Below are 22,762 nucleotides of genomic sequence, written 5' to 3'. Positions count from 1 at the left end.
TGCATAGATATAGATGGTGCAGGCCTTTACCATGTTATTCATACCAGAGTTCAGTGTAGGGTACCCCTGGGAGCAATTAGGGAGGCAGAAACTTTTTAAAATGGCACAATGAGCTGCTATGACATCATTTCCCAATTTTAGACCTGGAAATGACCTTGTGATATAAGTGACACTCCCGAGTCTCTCTAGTTTTTACCATAGAGATTTGAGAAATTCTTAGTGTGTCATGTGACAGAATGGATGTCATGGCATCACGTTATTCTGTCTCTCCTCCCCCCATTTTGCTCCCACAGCTCCATCAAGTGGCAACAGGAGCACAAACCCTGAGGGAGGCGGCCCTAGTTTGGCCATCTTATTTATTGGCTTAACTTATATACCCCCTCTCCGCCATATTTATTGCTCGAGTGAGATTGCAGCATACCATTAAGATAATAGTGTGTGATTTGCAGTCCCATTTCCCATTCACTTCACAGGAACTTACACAGGAAAACTTCCTGGAGAACTTCCTTTGTGCCTTTGTCTCCTGGCTAAATAACCTTAGAAAACAAAGGCATCTGGGACGGGAAAACGGGTAGAGAGTTTGAGCCCAGCCCTTTCTCATTTTAGAGATGAAGCGCTAAGGTTTTTGAGCTTTCTGATACGTAAGTTCCACTTGTTCCTTTTCAATAATATTCCAGCATTATTTTTTTATTAGGATTCCAAAAGCAGTTAAGCATGCAGTTTTTCCTTGTGTGGGCCCATGGAATTGATACAAATGCAGCAAGGTTAATGGTTAGTACTTATTAATCTTTAAAAACACTTCTCTCTGCTGCCTTTCATGCCAGGATTCATGTGTCTTTTTATTGCAGCATATGTCAACAGAGATGCAGTCCCATCTGCTGCAGGAGAGCTTGTTCAGACACTGGGCGCGCAGCACAATGCTTACCTCTTTTATAATTACAGGTGTGTCATGAGGAGCCCAATGCATTAATCAGCCCCTTAATTATGGGAAAGGTGGATCTTTTGTTCTGTCTTCTGAGCAGGAGTTTACCAGCCACTTTATGAGCGCCTGCATCCATCTGCTCGTTCTTTCAGAATGTTTGCATTGACTGATACAGCCTTTAAAACGTATCATGGGAAGTGATTAAAACCCGTTTGAACATTAACCTGAGTGGTGTTTCAGAGGTGAAAAGGATGGCTGCTGCGATGCTAAAGCTTATTTGCCTTTTAAACCATATTTGTGTAAAAACATCCATCATGTTGGCTTGTGATAGGAAAAGATGAATGTTTGGAACTTTTGTGTCTCAGCAGTTTTCTGAAACTTCTGAAGATTAAAACTCCTATTTTGTTTTTAAAGCAAAACAACCAAACGCTCATAGATACACAATGGAAAATTTAATTTTTGTGAAAGAGACTTGAAGGTAGAAAGCTAAAATTTCCAGTCAGTTGACATGGAAGATACAATTTTGCTTGCAAAAGTGTGGTTTTCATGTGAGGTTTTGACTTTTATTTCCCTCTTTTATTAACACTTTCTCATATTGTTTTTTCCCCTCTTCCCCCCCTCCCTTGAAATGTATTGTTATGGCCCTTTAGCATAAAAAAAAATAAAATTGATTTTTTTAATCAAGGGAGGTCAAGTCATATAGGTTTATTCATTCTCCCATAAGTAAGAGTTCCTGTGGTTATTCCTAGACAACAAGAAGCAGAGTAAAATCAAAACTAATGCTTCTAAATTCCCCTTCAGTTTAATAGTATTGAGTCAGTTTCATGCTATTCCTGAGAGAATAATCCTGTAGAATATGCCTTGGAGTTCTTCTAGACCTAGAGAAAGTAACTTTTCTATTGATTATGCTTTCAAGTGAGCTTGTTTTTCTCAGCAAAGCCAATGGTTGCCTTGAGGATGGTCTAGGCAGAAAAGAGAAAAATAAATAGTGTCCACAGCTGCCCCATTCTCATACTCCCCCGGTGGAGACAGTCTTTCACATCCTCTTCCCTACCAACTGTAATACAAGAAACCAAAAATAGGCTTTGAAGGCAGAGTGGACAAAGTCCGTAGCCGGGCCAGGACAGTCCCCTGAAGGGATCCAAGCAGCAGTCTTTCCATCTGTTTCAGAGGTGAAGAGAAAAGGCAGGAGCTGGAAACACTGGTGGAACAGTCCATCTTATTGAGACTTCTCACATCTTTCTTTGAAGAGGGGGGACATGGGCCTGCCCCCTGGGGTGACACTGCAGAAATCCTTCCATCTCCCTTTCCAAAGATACATAGCTGGGCTAAAATTACTGTCGAAACCGAAATAATTCTGAGAGCTCACAGACTACACTCTCAGGCAAGAGTACATCTTTTCTCTGGTGGAGTAATCCCATTTCATTTTCATTCTTTGGATGAACTCATTGGGACCTAAGCAACAAGGGTGGATGAAGGACCTCGGGAAGATAGATTGCAGCCCTCCATGCTCTTCTCTCATTTCACACAAGCATTATGTCATGTATGCCTGCCTGCACTACATGCCATGTGTATGTTATATGCCACTTATTGATCCTCTGACACTAAGAAAAGTTCTGATTGTCTCTCCTTGCCTGTTCTTGGGAAATTAAGGGTGTTATCTCTACTTTGAACATAAACATTCTCCTGAAGAAGCAGAATATTTTTGCTTTTGAAGCAAGCAGCCTTGAGACCGGCTGCACCCAACACAAACGAGGCTTCTCCTGGGAACAGGGATGATTTCATGCTTACTCTGTAGATGTAGCCTAAACTGTGATAATTTTTGTCTCTGGCGTTCACGCCAGAATTTCAACGGACTTCTAACCTGGGGGTGGGGCATTACACTATATCTGACCCTGCTTTCCCTTAACACGTCACTTCTGCCAATTCCACTGTCTGAGCACCTTGAACTCTAATAAAAGTTACTTCAACCAATTCACCTGTATGATTGCTGTGGAGAACTTAGGGATTTACCTGCCAAGGACTGACACATTAGTCCATTGTAGGAGGTGATCCATGCATTGGGTTGGATCCTGTGGTTTTGTTCCATTGGCACTGATGCCAATGCCCCTCCAGTGCCTTCAGCACTAGGGGCCTGATGTATGATGCTGTTGCATTGGCGGAAGAGTGCTGTTTGTTGGCAGAGAGCTCCTTGGGACAAAGGAACACAATGGCTACAGTTGAATGAAATAGTAGGATCTAACCCACTTTTTTTTTTTAATCATCAGCAATAGATGGCAATTTGTTTGGCAATGGAGTAGCACAGAGTCAGGGCAGAGCAAAGGCTCCAGGTGAGCCCGCAAGACCAAGGTACATTCAGAAAAATGCATTGTGGCTTGGGTATTGAAGGGATCTGAACGTCTTTCTCCAGCTAACGCATCTGTTGTAGTTCAGCCTGTGTGTGCGGAATATGGTGAAATGAGTGTTATAGGGTGTATCGTAGCTCTCTCTGTGATGCCAGTGGTGATGAGTAAATCCCCTTCCTTCCTGCTTGCCATTTCCAAAGCATTATTTTATTTTATGTGCATTTTCTAACATCATATTGGAGTACCCTTGGTGGAATCACTGTGGCATGGGAGTTTTTATGTACCTTTTACAAAGAGACAAAAGTTCTGTCAAACACCATCAAATATGACTCCTGACATTTTGTGGATTTTTTCCCTCTTAAAAGAAGAAGGAGATTTTAGGCTGTGTGCTTCCTCTGCCCAGTGCAGGTATGCACACGTCCCCTTGTTTAGCAGGGCAAAAACCAACAAACAGGTGAGTTGTCTGCAACATATTTATCCCCCATATAACAAAGCTCCATCTCTCAGACTATAGCGTGGACAGAAGGGCACTGATGCTGCAGTCCTCTGGGAAACTTCTTGACATGTACAACTTATAGCCTCTTAACCAGATTAACACACTATAAAACTAAAAGCCTGCTTTTTTTCACGTTCCAGGATGTTTTAAATACTGTCATCAGGCACTGCCCGCCCTGCTTTTTCTTCTTGGGCTTACCTGGCTTCACATTGCTGATAGGAGACTTCATAACAGCTGCAACCAGAGTGCTGAGTACAAACATGTTGGAAGTAAGTATGGCAATGCTCACTGTCCATGTTCCCATGAGACCACACAGTTGTTAGTGAGGTTCAGATTTCTCTACTCTAACAGGTGTCAGCTCATTAGTGCAACGTGAAACTGGGCTCCGGGGGCAGACACCATGGCAGCTGAGGTGTGAAATTGTAGTATAAGATGACACGCTAGGACTGCAAAGGTGTTTCATCAAAAGGACAAAGTGTGAGAAATCATATCCTTGCTAATACTGCGGCACCATTTGCACAGTAGAAGCAAGACTTGAGTTTCAGAATATCGTTAGGGTTTTTTAAAAACGATATGAATATTGTAAATGAGTAGTGGCTGGCCACACAATTTTTCCTGCTACATTTGGAAGGCTTTGAGTGGAACAATGGCAAACAAGAAATCATATTTAAAAATCCGTAATTGTTACTGATTGTGCTGAATATATTATTGATCCAACTATAACACCTTGTGCAGCCGTCTAAACAAGGATGTGTTTATATCATTCATTTATGTCCAAGATGCACATAGAAGCTTGTTGGTGCAGACCGAGGAGGTTAATATGCAGGAATGTAAATTTAATAGCAATTTTGAGATAACTGGCCTTTATTTCTAAATTTATAAGTAGCATTCCTTGTTCTTTTTCCTATTGCCTTTGCCATTCCATGAATAGTATTGTGTTTCTTGAGCCTGATATCAGAAATTGAAAGGGAAACCAAGACAGAATAGCAAGATTTGAGTCCAGTAGCACCTTAAAGACCAACAAAATTTACAGGGTATAAGCTTTCGAGAATGAAAGTTGCCTTCATCAGACAACTTACGTAATATTTGGAGATTGGAGCTTTATACCCTGGAAATATTTTTGGTTTTTAAGACGCTAGTGGACTTAAATCTTGCCGTTCTCCTGTAGATCGACATGGCTGCCCACCTGAAAACCATCTTCAAGATAGGATATTTGAGACCTACATGAGTATGTTAGCCTTATTTGGGCAATATTTCATGCTCTCCTTACCGTGCTGTATAAAGGAAATCTCATGTTGACTGTAACCATGCGCCATTCATTCTGCCTCTGAATAGACTTGTGCATGAGCATCTTCATGTCACCTTTATTCCAGTGCTCCACAAGGGCACCTTTATACACTGCCTTACTAATATAGGTGATACTCTTCAGCATTGCAACCAGCTTGTCACATGAATGTCTGTGCTGTGTGCTTTAAAAATAACAGAATATAATCAAAATCATTAGAATTGGCGGGTGCAGGTCACATGAAGCAGTTCTCCATCTAGAAAACTCACATGACTAATATGGATTGCAGCGGTGGTTTTTCTTTTTCCAGCTTCTCTGTATTGACTTTGCTTGTTACCTCTCGTTTCCAGTTTAGATAGTCAGGGCCAGTAGTAATGAACCAAGGGAGACTTTTATTAGGCCGATTTAAACTGGACTTCCTTGGCCGCCTGACACTAGATAATTGCAAGTGACTGCTTAGTGCTACTTCACACAGTACAGGAAAAAGTCAGCTCTGCAATGCCATAGGGCATCAGTTGCATCTTTTCAACAGTCTGAAGGAGAATATATGCAAATAAATGGAAACCACATGGAAGAAGCATTACCAGTCACAGTTCCCAGGCCTGTGGTATCCAATACATTTGCATAGATGTGACTTCTGACTGCAGAGAAAAGTCCAGGCTGGTGTGCTGCAGAACCATGAACCTTCCTCTCTTCCCGTAATGTGTAAATAGTCCTCACATCTGTGCCCCTATGGCCCAGCATATGATGGATCGTGGGGAGAAACTGAGGTTGTCCCTGCAGAGCTAATCGTAGGAGCGCTGAACTGAAGGACGTTCTGAAACACTTGGGCCTGTTGTGAAATGAATCTTCTTTAGGGCAGTTTCTCATACTCCTTTGTGAAAGGGTGCAAAGCTGTTCGGGAGGAAGCAGTTGTCAGAGGAGAGATGTGTGGTAGACTGGCATGGTAGTACTAGAATTCTCGTAGAATGGAACTGGAAGGGCATCTTTATAATGGAACAGGATTATAGTCCTCTGCCGTGATGGTTGTGGGTATCTCCTGTTTCGACTGCCTTGTCCTATACTTTGTAATCCGCAATCTGTATTGTCTATAATATACATTGCTTTAGTTTGCATCGTTCTTTAATTCTGTAAACCTAGATCTGTTTACATTGTTCATTGGTTGTTGCAGACTTTCTGATTGCACTGTTTTTTATATCCTGTAACCACCTTCCGTCCCAGTGAGAAAGGCGAATTGCGAACAAAGAAAAAAATTTTTAAAAAAGGAACTCCATCTCTGTTACAGAGGCAATTAAATGCAGGTTGCATTGAAAGTAACAGAGTGCAGACAAACATCAGCAGCAATGCATGCTCTGTTGTGCATCAAAACATGTATACTACGGCCCCCCAGACTTACTGGGGGGAGCGGGTTGCAGCTACAGGGCAGCGGAGGGGCATTAGGCATGGCAGCCACCATGTTTGTGGGCTCGCCCAGGTTCCTGGGGCAAGCCCGCAGCCAATCATTTCAAACTTTCCGGCCATCCAATCAGGGATGGCCATGGGGTTGCAGGCAGGGCGGGGCCTGACGTCAGACCAGAGGGACACAGTTTTCTCTCTGGTCCGGCGACCGGGTACTTAATTTGCTGCCAGCCCTACCTCCCTGCACTTCACTTTCTGCCGGTGAAGTTGCTGGTTCCTCCAAAAAGCATTTATCCTGAACTTGGCATTGCTCAGTGCTCATAAGAAATTCATACACCGTACACACAGCCTCAGTCTGGATAATGTTTTGATATTTCTGTACCTCCGTAGCTGCCTTGACCCCAGTACCAGTTGCTGCCACAATGAATGCGCCCAGTATTATCTGTGAATACAGTGCGGATGGAGACATTGCTGGCCTTTGAGAATAACCAAAAACAATCCTAGAACACCAGTGTCAGATCAGCCCAACTAATTAAGAAATATTGTTCTAAGAAGGGGTTACGCCTTGTCATCATTATTTAAATGTTTCTGTTTATTGACAAGACTTAGGGTTTTTTTCCTGGTATGTTCCATTTACAGGCTCCACGCTTAGAAGCTCATACCATTCTTGGTTCTCTGGTTTGCTTTCCAAATCTCTATCGAGAAATCTCACTGTTGCAACCTGTTGCTGAAGCAGAAATCATCACAGGAACTGTTGATGTCAAAGTAAGCACTGGGTGATCCGTATCTTAACAATTTGAAAACTTGTGTTCATATTGAGTTCCCTCCCCACCCTGCAGCCACTAATTCAGGTGCTGATCCAGTCTCTAGTAGAGGCTTCCTTCTTCCTTCTCCTGTGGTCAGCAACAGGGAGCGGTACATAACTAGCACCAGTTCAAGAGCATCCTTTGGTGCTGAGAATACAGCCACTCTGAAAATCTGCAGAGCGTTACGGTGTTCAGACCTGGCTGGGATGTGATAAGATGATTGTCAGTTGCAGTTGAGAATTCCATGTGGTCATCTGGAACTCTGTTATTGGGGTTATGAATGAATTTGGTTGAGGTAGTAATTTCTGTCCCTCAAATTACTGTTATTATATTGAATTGCTACTGGATGTTGTATTGGGTTATTGTGTATTAACCAGTAGTATTATTAATTGCAGATTTGAAGTTGTGTTATGTATTATGCTGCAAATTAACTGGGGCAGTATTGGTATTTTTGCCTGATAAATTGAGGGTGGGGGGAAAGGAATTGATAGTATTTTAATAATCATAGTTATGGTTGATTGTGAGCTTTTTAGATTGCTGATACTGCCGTGTGTTAGATCATAGAGTGGAGAACGGGGAGGTCCATGAGTGTGACATTGGAGACCAGGGTGGAGCTGGGGATCCCAGTGCTCCAGGGTCAGGGGAGGTACAGTGGTGGGGTATGGGGCTGGAAAGGGAGACCACAGAAATGCGCTAGGGCTCGATGTCCTTCCAACCTACGCTCCATCCCAAAGTATGCTGGTTGTGGGGCTAGGAGGGTGAATTCCTCCAGCACTGCTGTTGTGCAATGCCTGGTCCATTAATAATAAGATCAAGACGCTGCAAGATTTATTTTGCAGGAAATAGTGTGGACCTGTTATGCATGGATGGCGAAATGGTTACCTTGAAAGAACTGCCCCCCTCCAGGGTTCTCAGTCCTTCATCAGTCCCAGACAGATGGTCGGGGGGTGGGGGGAGATCTCATATGAGAGTCTTTCTCCTTCAGGCCACTCCCCACACCAAAAATCACTGACATTGATTGTCTTGGCCTGACATGGGATACTGAGGAGAGGAGAGTTTGGCTGTCTGTCTTGTGCACTGAACGCCTAACGGGCCAGCAGTTACCCTGTCGAGCCTGTTGAAGGTGATGGCGGGGTGGGCCTTGGAGCATCCCAGGCTGTTAGTCCTGGGAGACTTCAGTGTCCACATCGATGATGCCACCTCTTTACAGGCTTCAGACCTGGTATCATCCATGTCAGCATTGGGACTCTCCCAATTTGTTTAGGTCCTCAAGCATCAAGCAGGCCACATGCTAGATTTGTTTTGGGGGATGGGGATTCAGGTGGGCCTTGATGCCGTTGAAGCAGCGCCATGGTCAGACTACTTTGTCCTGAAGGCTAGTTTGGAGTGCCAGCCCCCTCCTGCATAGGCGGCGAGCTAATTTATGCTCGCCCATGGAGATTAATGGATCCAATTGGTTTCCAGGATGCTCTGTGGGATCTGATTCCCCCTGGCAGTTCGTTAGATGAGCTGGTGGGGGACTGGCATGACCATCCCTCTGAAGCCATCAAAAAAAACCCTCCCCTCGTTGCCCTCTCCACTCCTGTACCAGACTGGTCTCCTGGTATACAAAGGAGCTACATTGGATGAAGCGGGAGCTGAAACGGCTTGAGCGAGCGTAGCAGCAGAGCCAGGACAAAGAGGCAAGATCATTTTATAGAGCATTTATGAAAACCTATGAGATGGCTGTGAAGGAGGCAAAGAAGAGTTTCTATGCAAATAAGGGTTTCTCGCGCCCAGCAAAATTGTTTCATATAGTTCAGTCCTTTGTCTCCCTCTCTCAGGGAGACCGCCAAAGTAGAAATTCGGCTATCAGCTGTGAGGCTTTTGGGAGGTTTTTTGCAGATAAAATCTTCTCTCTCCTTTGTGACATGCTGGCCACAGTTGATATAGTCAGGGAACTGGAGACCCCTTGGCCATCTTCTGGTCCTGTTTTAGATCACTTAGCTCGGTTTCCCAGGAGGAAGTTGACAGGATCTTGTGGCTGGTGAGACCCACCACGTGCTCCCTGGACCCCTGCCCTTCATGGCTGGTTAAGGCCAGTATGAATGGTTTGGAGGCCCAACTGGAGGCCATTATTAATCTGTCTTTGAGCTCCAGCGTTTTTCCTGGAGCGCTTAAGGAATCCGTGGTGAGGCCTCTTATGAAAAAGCTATTTCTGGACCCCATCGATCCGTCCAATTGCTGACCAGTCTCAAACCTCCTGTTCACTGTCCGTCTTCTGTGCAGCCCCACATGGGGACTGCGCCTGCGCAGGCCTGCCGACCGGATTTTTCTTTCTAGCAAACGTCCACTAGGGGGCGTCCGTCCGACCCAATGCGCATGCGCGGCCGTTTCCCGCCCGAGCGACATTGGGCGACGTCGCCCCCTTTCCCCTCAGTTTCTTCTTTGCCGCCGACCGGTAAAGATCTAGCTGTCCGCTTTTCTGAGGAAACTTTTCTGAGGAAATTTTTTTCTGATCGTGAAGATGTCTGAGAAGTCGCTTTTTAAGTGCTGTTCCACCTGCTCCACGAAGATGACGAGGACGGACGGTCACTCCGTGTGCCTCGAGTGCCTGGGAGAAGGGCACATCGTCGGGAAATGTGAGCACTGCCAACGGTTCACCCCGAAGGCGAGGGCTGAGAGGGTGAATAGGCTGAACGCCCTGCTGTGGAGAAGGGCGATGCGGGCGTCGGGGGCCCCGGGTACCCCGGGGGAACCGCCACCGGCTGGTGGGACGGCTGACAACCCCCCCTGAGATGGGATCTGTCCGAAGGGCCGCTTCCACTTCGCGTTCCCGCTCGCCGACACCCGACCCCGGATCCGAAGGAGGCTGCGAGTTCCGCGTCGGGTCGCAAGCACTCCACTCCGCAGTTGGATCCGACTCGGAAGCGGCACCGTTCCAGGTCCCCGTCGAGGTCGGAACCGACCGCCACACCGGCTCCGAAGGTGCCGAGGACTTCATCGGATCCGAACATCCCGGCTGGGTCGGTTCCCAAACCGTCGGATCCGACTCCGACTCCGACGGCATCGGCTCCGAAGCCCACTGAATCGGCTCGCGCTGGTCTTGGTTCGAGGACGAGCTCTCGATCGGAACCGAAGGCTTCGGATCCGTTACCCAAGTCACCGACCCCAGTTGACCGGAACCGAAGCTCCGATCCGACTTCAGCCTCCAAGGGCGAAAAGAAGTCGAAAAAGAAATCTAAACACCGACAGTCGATGTCGGTCCAGACGGATGAGGTCCTCTGGGAGAAGCCCTCGACCCCGTCACCGCACCTGTCCTCTCCGCTGCACCACTCCACTGATGACGATGGTGGTCTGCCCGACGCTCCACCTAGGGCTGCCGAGACGTGGCATGCCGATGACTATATGGGAAGGGAGGACCGGCCTTATTGCCTTCCTCGGAGTGGCTATGATAGAGAGGGCTCCCTGTATGCCAGTTCTCCTTCATTTGGCAGGGAGTATTGGGGTGACGCTCGCAGTGAGTTCTCCCACTATGGTTCCCCCAGGCATGTCTCGCCTTATCACCGTGTGGAACCTTCTCAGGGCCCAAGTCCCAGCCCACCATCTGACCCGTCGCCAGATGACATCATCATTGGGACTGGTCGTGTGTCACCCTCGGAGGACTACAGGCTCTACTCTGAGCAGATGGTCAGAATGGCCCATTCTCTCGACATTGAGATATCTGCTGTGGATCCTAAGCCAAAGGACAAGATTTTACAATATGTCCACTCCGGGAATCCTCCAACTATTGCTTTCCCATTCACCGAGGGCCTGGTGGAGATCGTTCACGACATCTGTGAGAAGCCGGCCTCTGTGTACCCAACATCCCGCAAACTGGAGGCCCTGTACAAGACACGGGATGACGGTTGTGCATACCTCTTTGCACACCCACCTCCTTCTTCCCTCATTACGGAGGAAATGCAGACCCGTCAACGCCAGGGGTCTTATGCGGTGCCCATTGACAAGGAAAGCAGGAAGCTCGATTCGTTGGGCAAGAAATTGTACTCCTCTGCTGCCTTGACGCTGAAGATCTCCAACTATTCAGCCATCATGTGAGCATATCAAATTTTCCTTTGGAACCGCATGGCGGCCTTTATGGAAAAGCTCCCTGCAGACCAGAGGGTGTTGGCAAAGGTGGTTCTTGATGAAGCCTTGCGCCTTTCTTGTCAACAGATAAATGCTGGCCGTGACACCGTTGACACCTCTGCCAGAACATTGGCCTCTTCCATCGTCCTCCGCAGGCATTCGTGGCTCCGCACGACTGCTCTACCCATCGAGACGCGGAATAAGGTGGAGAATCTGCCCTTTGAGGGTCAATCCCTGTTCTCATCCAAGACGGATGACTACCTCTCCCAAAAACGCAAAGATCGGTTGACAGCCCGTTCCTACGGCATTCTCCCGACCAGGCCATCCACTGAGAATCGTTTCCAGTATCGCTCGTCGCAGGGCTACCGTGGACGACAACAGCGGTACCAGCCGTATCCGCGTTATGGGTCCTACAGGCAATTCCAGCTGCCTGCAAGTTCCTTTCAGCGCCGGAGGCCTAGCTACCGCCCTCGTCGCGGTCAACAAGCCCACGATGCCAAAGAGTCAGCAACTCAGCCAAAGCAGTTCTGACTAGAATGCGAACAGTCTGTTGTGTTTGGGAACAGATTGGTTCAGTTTGCCTCTGCATGGGCAGAAATTACATCTGATAGTTGGGTTCTTAATATCGTTAAAGTTGGCTATAAAATTCAGTTTGATGTTTACCCAGTGTTGTCTCTTCCTGACCTCTCAGTGCAATCCTCTTCTGATAACTTACAGGCTGAGGTTGTGGCACTACTAGAGAAGGGGGCTGTGCGGGAGGTGCTCCCTCAGGACCCCCTCTTAGGTTTTTACTCCTGGTGGACAAAAGGGATGGAGGAGTGAGACCCATTTTGGACCTCCGGGAACTGAATAAATTCGTTCTTGTCAAGCGGTTCAGGATGCTTACCTTGAACACAGTCCTCCAGTTAATGCCCGAGGACATGTGGTTCGCTGTCCTGGACCTCAAGGACGCGTATTTCCATATTGCCATCCATCCTGACCATAGGAAGTACCTTCGGTTTCTGTGTAACAATAAAGCCTACCATTACCAGGTGCTTCCTTTTGGCCTCTCAACAGCCCCACGAGTTTTTTCCAAATGTATGGCTGTTGTAGTGGCTTATTTGAGGGAACAGGGTTGTACCATCTACCCCTATCTTGACGATTGGCTCCTAGCAGCACCCTCTGCTGCTGCGCTCCTGGCCCAGATCCATATGGTTATGTTCACCTGCTCCAAGTTAGGGCTGTTGGTTAACCTACAAAAGTCTGCCCTTACCCCGTCCAGACGAATACTGTTTATCGGTATGGAATTGGATGGTGATGTAAATAAAGGGTTTTTGCCCAGGGAACGTGCGTTAAGAATTGGCAGGATGGTGAACCTTTTTTCCAAGTGCAGGTTCCAATCCGTGACTGCGATCCAGAGGCTCCTGGGCCTCATGGCCTCTTCTACGGCTATCACCCCTATGGCCCGGTTGCACATGCGACCTCTCCAGCTGTGGTTCCTGTCGGTTCATGATTTTGAACACGAGTCCCAGAATAAACGTTATTCCATCCCCAGGGGGATTATCCGGGCCTTACGATGGTGGCTTGATGAGACTAACCTCCTTGGGGGTGTTGCGTTTGGATCCATCCAGACCGAGATCACAATCTCGACTGATGCCTCCACAGTAGGGTGGGGAGCCCAGTGTGGTGCCCTGAGGGCACATGGGGTTTGGTCAGAGCAGGAAAGGACAGATCATATTAACCTGCTAGAATTGAGAGCGGTCCGTTATGCCCTTATCGCGTTCGCAGACACGCTGCAGCAGAAAGCAGTTCAGGTGCTCACGGACAATTGCACCACGATGTTCTACCTGAACAAGCAGGGGGGCACTACTTTCAAGGCCCTCTGCGACGAGGCCGTTCGGATCTGGGAGTGGGCCGTGGACAGAGGCGTGTTCATTCAGGCGGTCCATATTCCCAGCACCACCAATGTCATCGCAGACAAACTGCGTCGGATGCGATTCGACAGCTACGAATGGACCGTAGCAGACAATTACCTGAACGCCATCTTTTTGGACTGGGGGTTCCCGGACGTAGACCTCTTTGCGGCAGAGGCCAACAAGAAGGCTCCGCAATTCTGTTCCAGGGGAGGGCTAGGTCACCGCTCCCTGGGGGACGCGTTCCAGATACGCTGGACAGGGCACCTGTTTTATGCCTTCCCTCCGTTCCCACTGCTGTCTCGGGTCGTCAGCAAAATCCAGAGGGATGGGCCGCACTTAATTCTGGTGGCCCCCTTCTGGCCCAGACAAGCATGGTTCCAACATGTCATGCAGCTTTCGCAGGGGTCATATTATCGGTTCGCACTGAACCCGGACCTTCTGTCCGACAAAGGGGTTTGGTATCACGACCTACCCAAACTCAACCTCACTGCTTGGCACATTCGGGGACGGAGGGGATGTCTGACAGGGTAGCTGAAATTTTGCTGAATGCCCGTAGGGACACCACTCGCAGGTCATACGCAGCTAAATGGAAGCGTTTTGAGGCCTGGGCTGCTGACACCGCAGTTAATGTTTGGGATTGCCAGTTGTCTTTCATTTTTGAGTTCCTCCTGTCCCTAAAGGATGGGGGACTCTCTAATTCCTCTATTAAAGTCTATTTGGCTGACATTTCAGCCTTCCACCCTAAAATAGATGGGAAGACAGTGTTCTCCCACAGTTTGTCGAAGTCTTTTTTGAAGGGATTGTATAATATGTTTCCACAAGTCAAGGAAATTGTTCCCCAATGGTCACTGCAAGTAGTGTTGGCGGGGCTCATGAAATCACCCTTCGAACCACTGGCTACCTGTGATTTAAAATGGTTATCCTGTAAAGTGGCCTTCCTGATTGCCATTACATCTGCCCGCAGGGTTAGCGAGCTTGCTGCCCTGAGGTGGGATGCTCCTTTTTTGAAGGTCCATCAAAATAAGGTGGTGCTGAGACCTGACCTTCGTTTTAGGCCCAAAGTGTCCACTCAATTTCACACCTCACAGGACATCGTCCTGCCTATCTTTTTTCCTGACCCTTCTGATAACTCTGAAAGGGCTTTACATTCCTTGGATGTGAGAAGGGCTATTTTATTTTACCTCCAACGTACGTCACAGTTTAGGAGTGCCAAACAACTGTTTGTGTGCTATTATGGGTCCAGGAAGGGAAAGGCTGCCACAGCCCAGTCAATTTCCCGTTGGGTCACTCAAACTATTAGAGCCTGCTACTCGCATGCTAAGTTACCTTGCCCTTTGGAAGTAAAAGCTCATTCCACCAGAGCGCAAGCTGCCTCTGCGGCCTTCCTTAGGGGCGTGCCCTTGCAAGACATCTGCAGGGCTGCGACGTGGTCGTCTTCTGACACGTTCGCTAAACATTACGCACTAGATGTGTGGGAAAGGAAAGAGGCTGCTGTTGGTAGTGCAGTGCTTCAGTCTCTTTTTCGGTGAGAACACATGCCCGCCTCCTGGGTAAGTGGCTTGTGAGTCTCCCATGTGGGGCTGCACAGAAGACGGACAGTGAAAACAGAGTTGCGCTTACCGTAACTACTGTTCATTGACGTCTTCTGTGCAGACACACAACCCTCCCTCCTACCCCGCTGTGTTCTTCCAGATAATGTGAAGGCATTCGGCGGCAAAGGAGAAACTGAGGGGAAAGGGGGCGACGTCGCCCAATGTCGCTTGGGCGGGAAACGGCCGCGCATGCGCATTGGGTCGGACGGACGCCCCCTAGTGGACGTTTGCTAGAAAGAAAAATCCGGTCGGCAGGCCTGCGCAGGCGCAGTCCCCATGTGTGTCTGCACAGAAGACGTCAATGAACAGTAGTTACGGTAAGCGCAACTCTGTTTTTCTGGGCAAGGTGATTGAGTGGGCGGTGTTAGAACAACTACAGGTTTTCCTGAAGGATTCCTGTATCCTGGACCCATTCCAGTCCAGCTTCCATTCAGGCCACGGGACAGAGACAGTCCTGGTCACCCTCATAGACGAACTTCGTAGGCACATGGACCAGGGCAGGTTGGTGCTGCTGATCTTCTAGGATCTTTCAGCAGTGTTCAACACAGCCGACTATGAACTGTTGACCCACCACCTCACTGATGTGGGGATCCGAGGGACTACCTTGCAGTGGCTGGTCTCTTTTCTCCACGGTCAGCAACAGAGGGTGGTGCTTGGGGAGAAGTTGTCCAGATGCCAAACATTGATGTGCAGTGTCCCACAAGGGGTGATACTCTCCCTGCTGTTATTCAATCTTTTCATGCGCCCCCTTGCTCAGTTGGTACGAAGTTTTAGACTGGGTTGTCACCAATATGTGGATGACACCCAGTTGTATCTGCTGATGGATGAATGGCCTGACTCTGCATCGAATGTCCTAGTGAGAGCTTTGGAGGCCATGTCTGGATGAGCAAAGCAAAGTGAGTGAAGATGAATCCAGCAAAGACGGAAGTCCTATACTGCTAGATTTGGAAATCCAGCTCTCGACCTTTGATGGGGCACCATTTGTGCCCGTTCTCCGATGGTCCTAGGAGTGGGGCAGTCCTTACTTTTGGGATATAGCTCCTCCTCTCCGAAGGCAGGGTCAGTCAGATGATTTTGATCCTGGAGGGGAGGGGCTTGTCCCTAGAATCACCAGTCTTTCTGACCCTGCCATCCGAGCAGGACATCTTCAGCAATGCTCTGCAGAGCACAGCGATCCCGGTGAAGAAGAAACTGCCAGAGATGAGCTAGGCATGGCGATGCGCGCCTGTAATCCCAGTAGTCAGGGAGGGCGAGGCCACAGGCAGTGCAGAGCTTGCAGGGGAAAGGTGGGCCCTACCGCCTACCCCACCTCCATTTCGCTCAGAGCGACAGCGAGCATTAGAGCCGACGGCCCTAGGTTGCTCCTAGGTTCCACGGCCACCACTGCAAAACTCCACCGAGGTTCCCCACCTTCGGGTTGGGAGGAAACCGCCCCTCCCAGATGGCCAGAGGGTGCGGTGTTTGAGTCCGTAGTAGCCTGTTGTAGAGACCAATATTATCGGGAACTCCTTCAGGCTTGAAAGGAGCAGCCTCCAGCAGCAGCAGAGGACCTGCTCCAACCCCGGCAGCCCCAACTGAACCCCAGTAAGACTGATCCTGCGGGTAACGGGGGCAGCGAAAGGAAGGAGGGAGGAGAAAAGAGTAGCAGAAGCCTCAAAGCCAGCTCGCCCTAAATAAAAAGGAGCCCTCCTTTGTTTCTCTTTCCTTTCAGCCAGGACTTGTGAGGTGCACTTTCATTTCTCCTTTTGGCGGGAAAATTTCTGTTGGTAGAATGTCAGCAAAGGCAGGCCTAGCCACCTTCCAGGCCTCAAAGAGCATATGCCTGCGACCTAGATTTTCCAAACTCACAGGCCTCAACCCCTTCTGGGCCTCTCAACAGGCCAGTGAAAGAGAAATGCCCAGGGTCTGGATGGCAGAATGTCAGGAAAGGCAGGCCTAGCCATCTCCCAGGCCTCTAAAAGTGCAGGCCTGCAGCCTAGACTTTCCAAACTCCCAGGCCTCAGCCTCTTCTAGGCCTCTCAATAAGCCAGTAAAAGAAAAAAAAGGCCAAGGGCCTGGACCCGTCAGGCAAGAATGCCTGGAAAATTTTCTGCTGGTGGTAGGTCAGCAAAGGCAGGCCTAGCCTCCTTCCAGGCCTCAGAGGGTGCAAGCCTGCGGCCTAGACTTGCCGAACTGCCAGGCCTTGGCCTACTCCCAGGCATCTCAAAAGAAGGTCTGGGGTTTGCATCCACCAGGCAAGGAAGCCTGAAATGAATTACTGTGATGTTGTGGTTAAGTGCTGGGCCATGAATCATTACCCTGCTGGTTCGAGTCCCATAATTACTTGAACTTGGTGGCTGACCTTGGGTAAACCAGTCTCAATTACCTAGCGGTTCTGGGGGGAAATGATGATTCTGACCTTATCACACCCCCTGATTGTGATATCACAGTCCAGATAAGTCAGATCTCATCAGATCTCAGTACTGCAGCAGGGTTGGCCTTGGTTAGCAATTGGATGGGAGACCTCCAAAAAAGACCAGTGTTGCAGAGGCAACTATGACTGGATGACATTTTCCACCAGTAACGGGAAAGAAATTACATGTCCCTTATTTACATAGTCACAGCCATAGTTACTATTTAACAAACGAACTGGCATGGCCCAGGATGGAAATAAGGAATTCAAAGAGGTCCTGAAGGCACACCAATAAATAGTCTAGCGGCTAGACTCTCAGATGGGCAAGAGAGGCATTCCAATGTGGGGGTCTGACTCCAGATAGGTAAAGGAGTGCCCACTCCCCAAATTAAAGAGGAGACAAGGGCCATTAAGAACGCATATCTCGGTTAAGCCTTCAACCTGAAGACCCTGAGCTATCAGTTTTCTCCCTCAGCCAAGAAGAAAGGGGAGCTGTTAAAAGAAGGGAAAATTCCCTAGCAGGTCTTCCTCAGGAGCCATATCCTAGAAAGCTCCCTAAGGTGATGAGGATCCTGGAGTCTTCTCCCTTAAGGACGAAGGGGCTGGAGAAAATCCTCCCTAGAATCAGGAATAACCACATCAGGGATTCCCTTCCAGTAGTCTCTCAAACTTGTAGAAGTCTAAGCGGGAAACTTTGGCAAAAATAACTACTCTTATTTCCTCCCCCCACCCCCCAAGTCTTATACATTAGTTCTAGGGGTTACTGAGAGCATCAAGCTGCCATTGGTGGATGATCTGGTAACCAGCCTGCCCGTTGACAAGGACGGAGTACCTAGGATTCCAGCATCAAGTGGTCTGAACTGGCTATGTGCAGAAAATTGCAAGTTTCCACTACATCTTTCAGAGCATTGGTGACACTCCTTCCTAGAGTCACATTCTCTCGGGTCTCAGACCTGGCTGCAGTGAGCAGTAAACTCCTGCCAAAGAGCAAAACTAAGAAAATAGCCCCAGCAATATGCTATGCTGTGGTCAACAAGGACCATGGTTTTCAGGCAACTAGGCACAACACAGCTTAGAAATTGGAACATGGACCATTTGCCCCAAAGCCAAAGTAACCGCGGTTCCTTTCAAAGATATCAACCTGTCTGGAGAAACTCTAAATAAAGGAAAGCAGACCAAACATCGAGAGGAGGGTAGTACCTTCTCCCTCAACAAATCCGATCAGAATACTAAAGGGCCAAAGAAGGGAACTCAATGTGTCTACACCAAGGCAGCAGGCGCGATGTTTGGCAAACCCTTGGCAGCTAATAATAAACAGGGTGGGTGTTGGATACTGTGATCAGTGGAGTTCAATTCTGTGCCACCTGGTCCCTTTTCCCCTAGATCCAAAGGAATTTGGTCAAATAAAATAGAAGCCTAGGAACAAGGTCGGAATGGAAAGGCTAAAATTTGTCATGACTGCCATTCAGAAGGGAGATTCTCTGGCTTCTATCCATCTCTCAGAGGCACTTACAACATTGGGCCCTTTCTGTCATGTCTGAGCCCCATCCAAGCCAATGATCCTTTTGTTCTGAACCAACGTATCCCTCTGTAACTCGATGTCATTTTACCAATGCCATAACTATTTCATCGTCTTCGTCCTTCTGTGCAGCCCCACATTGGGACTGCGCAGGCGCAGGCCAGCCGCGGAAAAGATTTTTCTAGCTTTTAGAGATGTGAAGGGGACGTTCGGATCCACCGCGCATGCGCGCCGGTGTTCCCCGCCAATTTTGAATGCATATATATCCGAACGTCCCCGGCATTCCCTCAGTTCCTTTTTCGCCGCCGTCGAAAAGGTTCTTCTTCTCTAGCGTTATTTGTCTCTCAGCGTCTCTTCGGAGTTTCTTGGTCTTTTTCCTGTGCTGTTCGGTATTTTCTTGTGTCCATCTGTCGGGGAATACCGTTCAAAATGTCTCAGACGTCCTTATTTAAAAAGTGTCTGAAGTGCGGAACGAAAATGACACACTCGGATGGCCATGAGCTCTGTCTCATCTGCCTGGGCGAGGGGCACGTCGTGGAGCGTTGTGCGGTGTGCATGTCTTTCACCCCGAAAGCGAGGAGCGATAGGAAGGCCAGGCTCCGTGCCTTCTTGTGGGATGCCAACCTTCTCCCCCCCAAGCCATCGGGCTCTTCGGGAGATAGGCCCCGCTCCGCCGCTCCGTCACCGGCGCCGTCTCGTAAGTCGCCAGAGCCACTTCCATCGGAACCGACGGGGCAACCCGTTCCGGAGGCCCGATCTGACTCCGGTTCCGGGGATCGTCCTTCGAGTCGGAAGGCCAAGAAACGTCCGTCATCCAAATCGAAGCCCTCGTCCAAAACTTCGGCCACAGAGGCTTCTTCGGAGCCCCCGCCTAAAAAGGCCAAGGCCAAGTCAAAGGCCAAGGGCCGCGCTCCGTCCCCGGCTCCAACTGTGCTTCCCGGTACTCCGCCCAGACCGGTCCTGATAGCTGACGATGTGGTGAGTCTCCACACCCCGTCACCTCCTTGCACGCCTCCTCCGTCGGTTCCGGAGGAATTCCTGTCCCCGCCTTTTTCGGAACCATATCAGCCATTCGAGCGTTCCCTGCCGTCTGCCCCGGCGCCTTCGGAATCCTCCGTTCCGATGCCGTCCGCCTCGTCGGTTCCGGCAACATTCCGCTGGCCTGCCCCGGTACCTGCTCCTCTACCTCCTTGCCAGTCTGTCCCAGGAGTGGGGAATATGGCCTCCTGGCAGGATTTTGTGGCCTGGTTCCAGCAGTCCGTGCCCTTCCTGCAGCATCCTTCGGTTCCGCAGCCTTCCGTTCTGGCTCAGCCGATTGTGCACCCTGCGCCTGCTCCTCCTGCGGCTAGCGTGCTGGTCCATTCCTCGGTTCCTATGCCTCGTCCTTCAGCCCCAGTTGATCGCCGGACTTCGGTTCCGACGCAAACGCCGGCAGAATTTTCAGATTCCGAGGATGAGGAGGGCCTGGCTTCCCCGTCAGAATACTCTTCGGATGCGGCTTCTGACCCTTCCCCGGATGACACCGTAGGTGGGTCCCGTTCGTCGTCCCCGAATGACGACTACAGGCTGTTCTCCGAGCAAATGATGCGGATGGCCGCCGCGCTGGAGATAGACGTCTCCTCCACGACCTCCAAGCCCAAGAGTAAGCTGCTGGAGGCACTGTATTCCGGGTCCCCCGCGTCGGTGGCGTTTCCCCCTGTGGAGGATTTCGTTGACAGCGCTCTCGCGCTCTGGCAAACACCGGCGTCCGTGTCCGCAACGGCAAAGAAGGTAGAGAGGTACTACCGTTTAAAGCAGGATGATTGCCCGTACCTCTTCAGTCATCCGAAACCCTCGTCCATCGTGGCTGAGGAAGGTCAGGCTCGGTTCCGTTCCGGTTCCTCGTCGGCCCCGGCGGACCGAGAAGGCAGAAAGCTGGATGGCATGGGCAGGAAAGTCTACTCGTCCGCGTCTTTGGGATTCCGTATTGCCAACTTCCAGGCCATAATGGGGTCCTACAATCTGTTCCTCTGGAAGCGGCTGTCCTCTTACCTTTCCGATCTCCCCGAGGATCGTCGCCACTTGGTGAAGGCCCTTCAGGCAGAAGCCATACGGCTGTCAAAACAGCAGATGACAGCGGGCAAGGATGCTGCCGATTCCGCGGCGCGCTCGATGGCGACTTCGGTGGTCCTGCGTCGACACGCCTGGCTCCGGTCCACTGCCCTGCCGCCAGAGAAGAAGGCGAAAGTGGAGGATTTCCCATTCGAGGGGCCCCAGCTCTTCTCGGAGAAGACGGATGAGTCCCTCTCCCTGATGAAAAAGAATCAGCAGACGGCCAAGTCCCTCGGAGTCGCCCCCTCAGCTCAGTCGTCGGGTCCGAGGTATCGTTATGGTCGGTTCCGGTCCTACCAGACCCCTTACCAGCCTTACCAGCAGCGTCAAGGGCGCTTCTTTTCGGGCCAGTCCTACGGTCACCGATCCTATTCAGCCCAGCAGCGTCACTCTTCCAGGCGCTCCGGCCGGTCCAAGGGCAGGCAACAGCCCTCTTCACCCAAGCCTTCGACCTCGGTGCAGAAGCCCTCGGTCTTCTGACTAAGCCTGAACGCTCCCCTGTTGGCCTCTGAGGACACTCCCTCCACTGCCCGATTCTTGGACAGGCTTCGGCCTTTTTTGCCCTGTTGGCAACTTGTTACATCTGACACTTGGGTCCTGTCTATTGTGGCCCATGGTTACAAATTGTTATTCGTTGATGCACCTCCCCTTTCTCTCCCTCCCCGTTGTTCTCCATGTTGTGATATTGTGTTACACAATAATGTTATAGAGTTGGTGAACAAAGGTGCTGTCCGACTGGTCAATGTCGCTACTTCCCCTTGGGGATTTTACTCGAGGTATTTCCTGGTGGATAAGAAGGATGGAGGTTCCCGGCCCATTTTGGACCTTAGGGGCCTCAACAGTTATTTGAGGGTTGAGAAATTTCGGATGTTGACCCTGGCACGGGTTATAGAGCTCCTGGAGGTTGGCGTTTGGTTAGCTATTCTAGACTTGAAAGACGCCTACTTCCACATCTCCATTTTCGAGGGCCACAGGAAGTACCTGCGGTTTGTCTATGGGGATTCTGTGTATGAATATACGGTGTTGCCCTTTGGGCTGGCCTCTGCACCCAGGGTCTTCACGAAGTGCATGGCCACCGTGGTGGCATACCTACGGTCCAGGGGATGCTTTATCTACCCATACCTGGATGACTGGCTCCTGGTGGGACCCTCAGCTGACTCTCTCCAGGCCCATATTGCCCTCACTTTGTCTGTACTGGCTAGGTTGGGCTTGGTGGTTAATGGGGATAAGTCCGTCCTTACTCCAGGCACGGCCATTAGGTTTATTGGGGTTCATCTCGACTCTCCCCGGGGCAGAGCCTTCCTGCCCCCCGATCGCCTGACCAGGCTTTCCTCCTTAGCCCGTCACTTCCTGCATAACCGTTTCCAGACTGCCCTTTTGATCCAAACGTTGTTGGGCCTTATGGCCTCCTCCACAGGGGTAGTTTTTTTTCGCATGCCTGCATATGAGGCCTCTGCAAAACTGGTTCGTCCGGAGGTACAACCCCCTCACTATGGGCCAGCATCAGAAATTCTCCATCCCCAGGGTGGTGCAGCGCTCCCTGGCCTGGTGGACTGTCCCTGAGAACCTGTCCGAAGGTTGTCCCTTTGGCCCTTTCCTGGCAGAGGTCACCGTCTTTACTGACGCCTCCAACTTGGGATGGGGAGGGCGCTGTGGGCAGCTCTCAGCCCAAGGTGTCTGGTCCCCAACTGAGGCATCCATGCACATAAACCTTTTGGAGCTTAGAGCGATCCATTACTCCCTTGCTTGTTTTGCAGATATCATTCGGAACAGGAGGGTTCAGGTCCTGTCGGACAATACCACAGCCTGCTATTACCTCAACAAGCAGGGAGGAACGGTCTCGCTCAAGCTCTGCAGGGAAGCAACGACTCTCTGGACGTGGGCCATGGTCAACAACGTCCTTCCCAGGGCCGT

At 49.9% G+C, this 22,762-nt stretch overlaps 1 protein-coding gene across 4 annotated transcripts in view; it reads left to right on the top strand.

Moving 5' to 3' along the window:
- The window catches only part of RALGAPA2 (Ral GTPase activating protein catalytic subunit alpha 2), a 236,345-nt gene that overhangs the window by 99,868 nt on the left and 113,715 nt on the right, over nucleotides 1-22,762 (top strand). For all 4 annotated transcript variants that reach the window (XM_054984495.1, XM_054984499.1, XM_054984496.1 and 1 more), the window contains 2 exons: nucleotides 3,904-4,032; nucleotides 7,086-7,211. In XM_054984495.1, coding sequence (XP_054840470.1) covers nucleotides 3,904-4,032; nucleotides 7,086-7,211 — 255 coding nt within the window. The remainder of the gene's footprint in view (nucleotides 1-3,903; nucleotides 4,033-7,085; nucleotides 7,212-22,762) is intronic.

Source organism: Eublepharis macularius, chromosome 7, assembly GCF_028583425.1.
Source record: "Eublepharis macularius isolate TG4126 chromosome 7, MPM_Emac_v1.0, whole genome shotgun sequence".
Classification (NCBI taxonomy): domain Eukaryota; kingdom Metazoa; phylum Chordata; class Lepidosauria; order Squamata; family Eublepharidae; genus Eublepharis; species Eublepharis macularius.
This window is presented reverse-complemented; position numbering and strand designations above follow the sequence as displayed.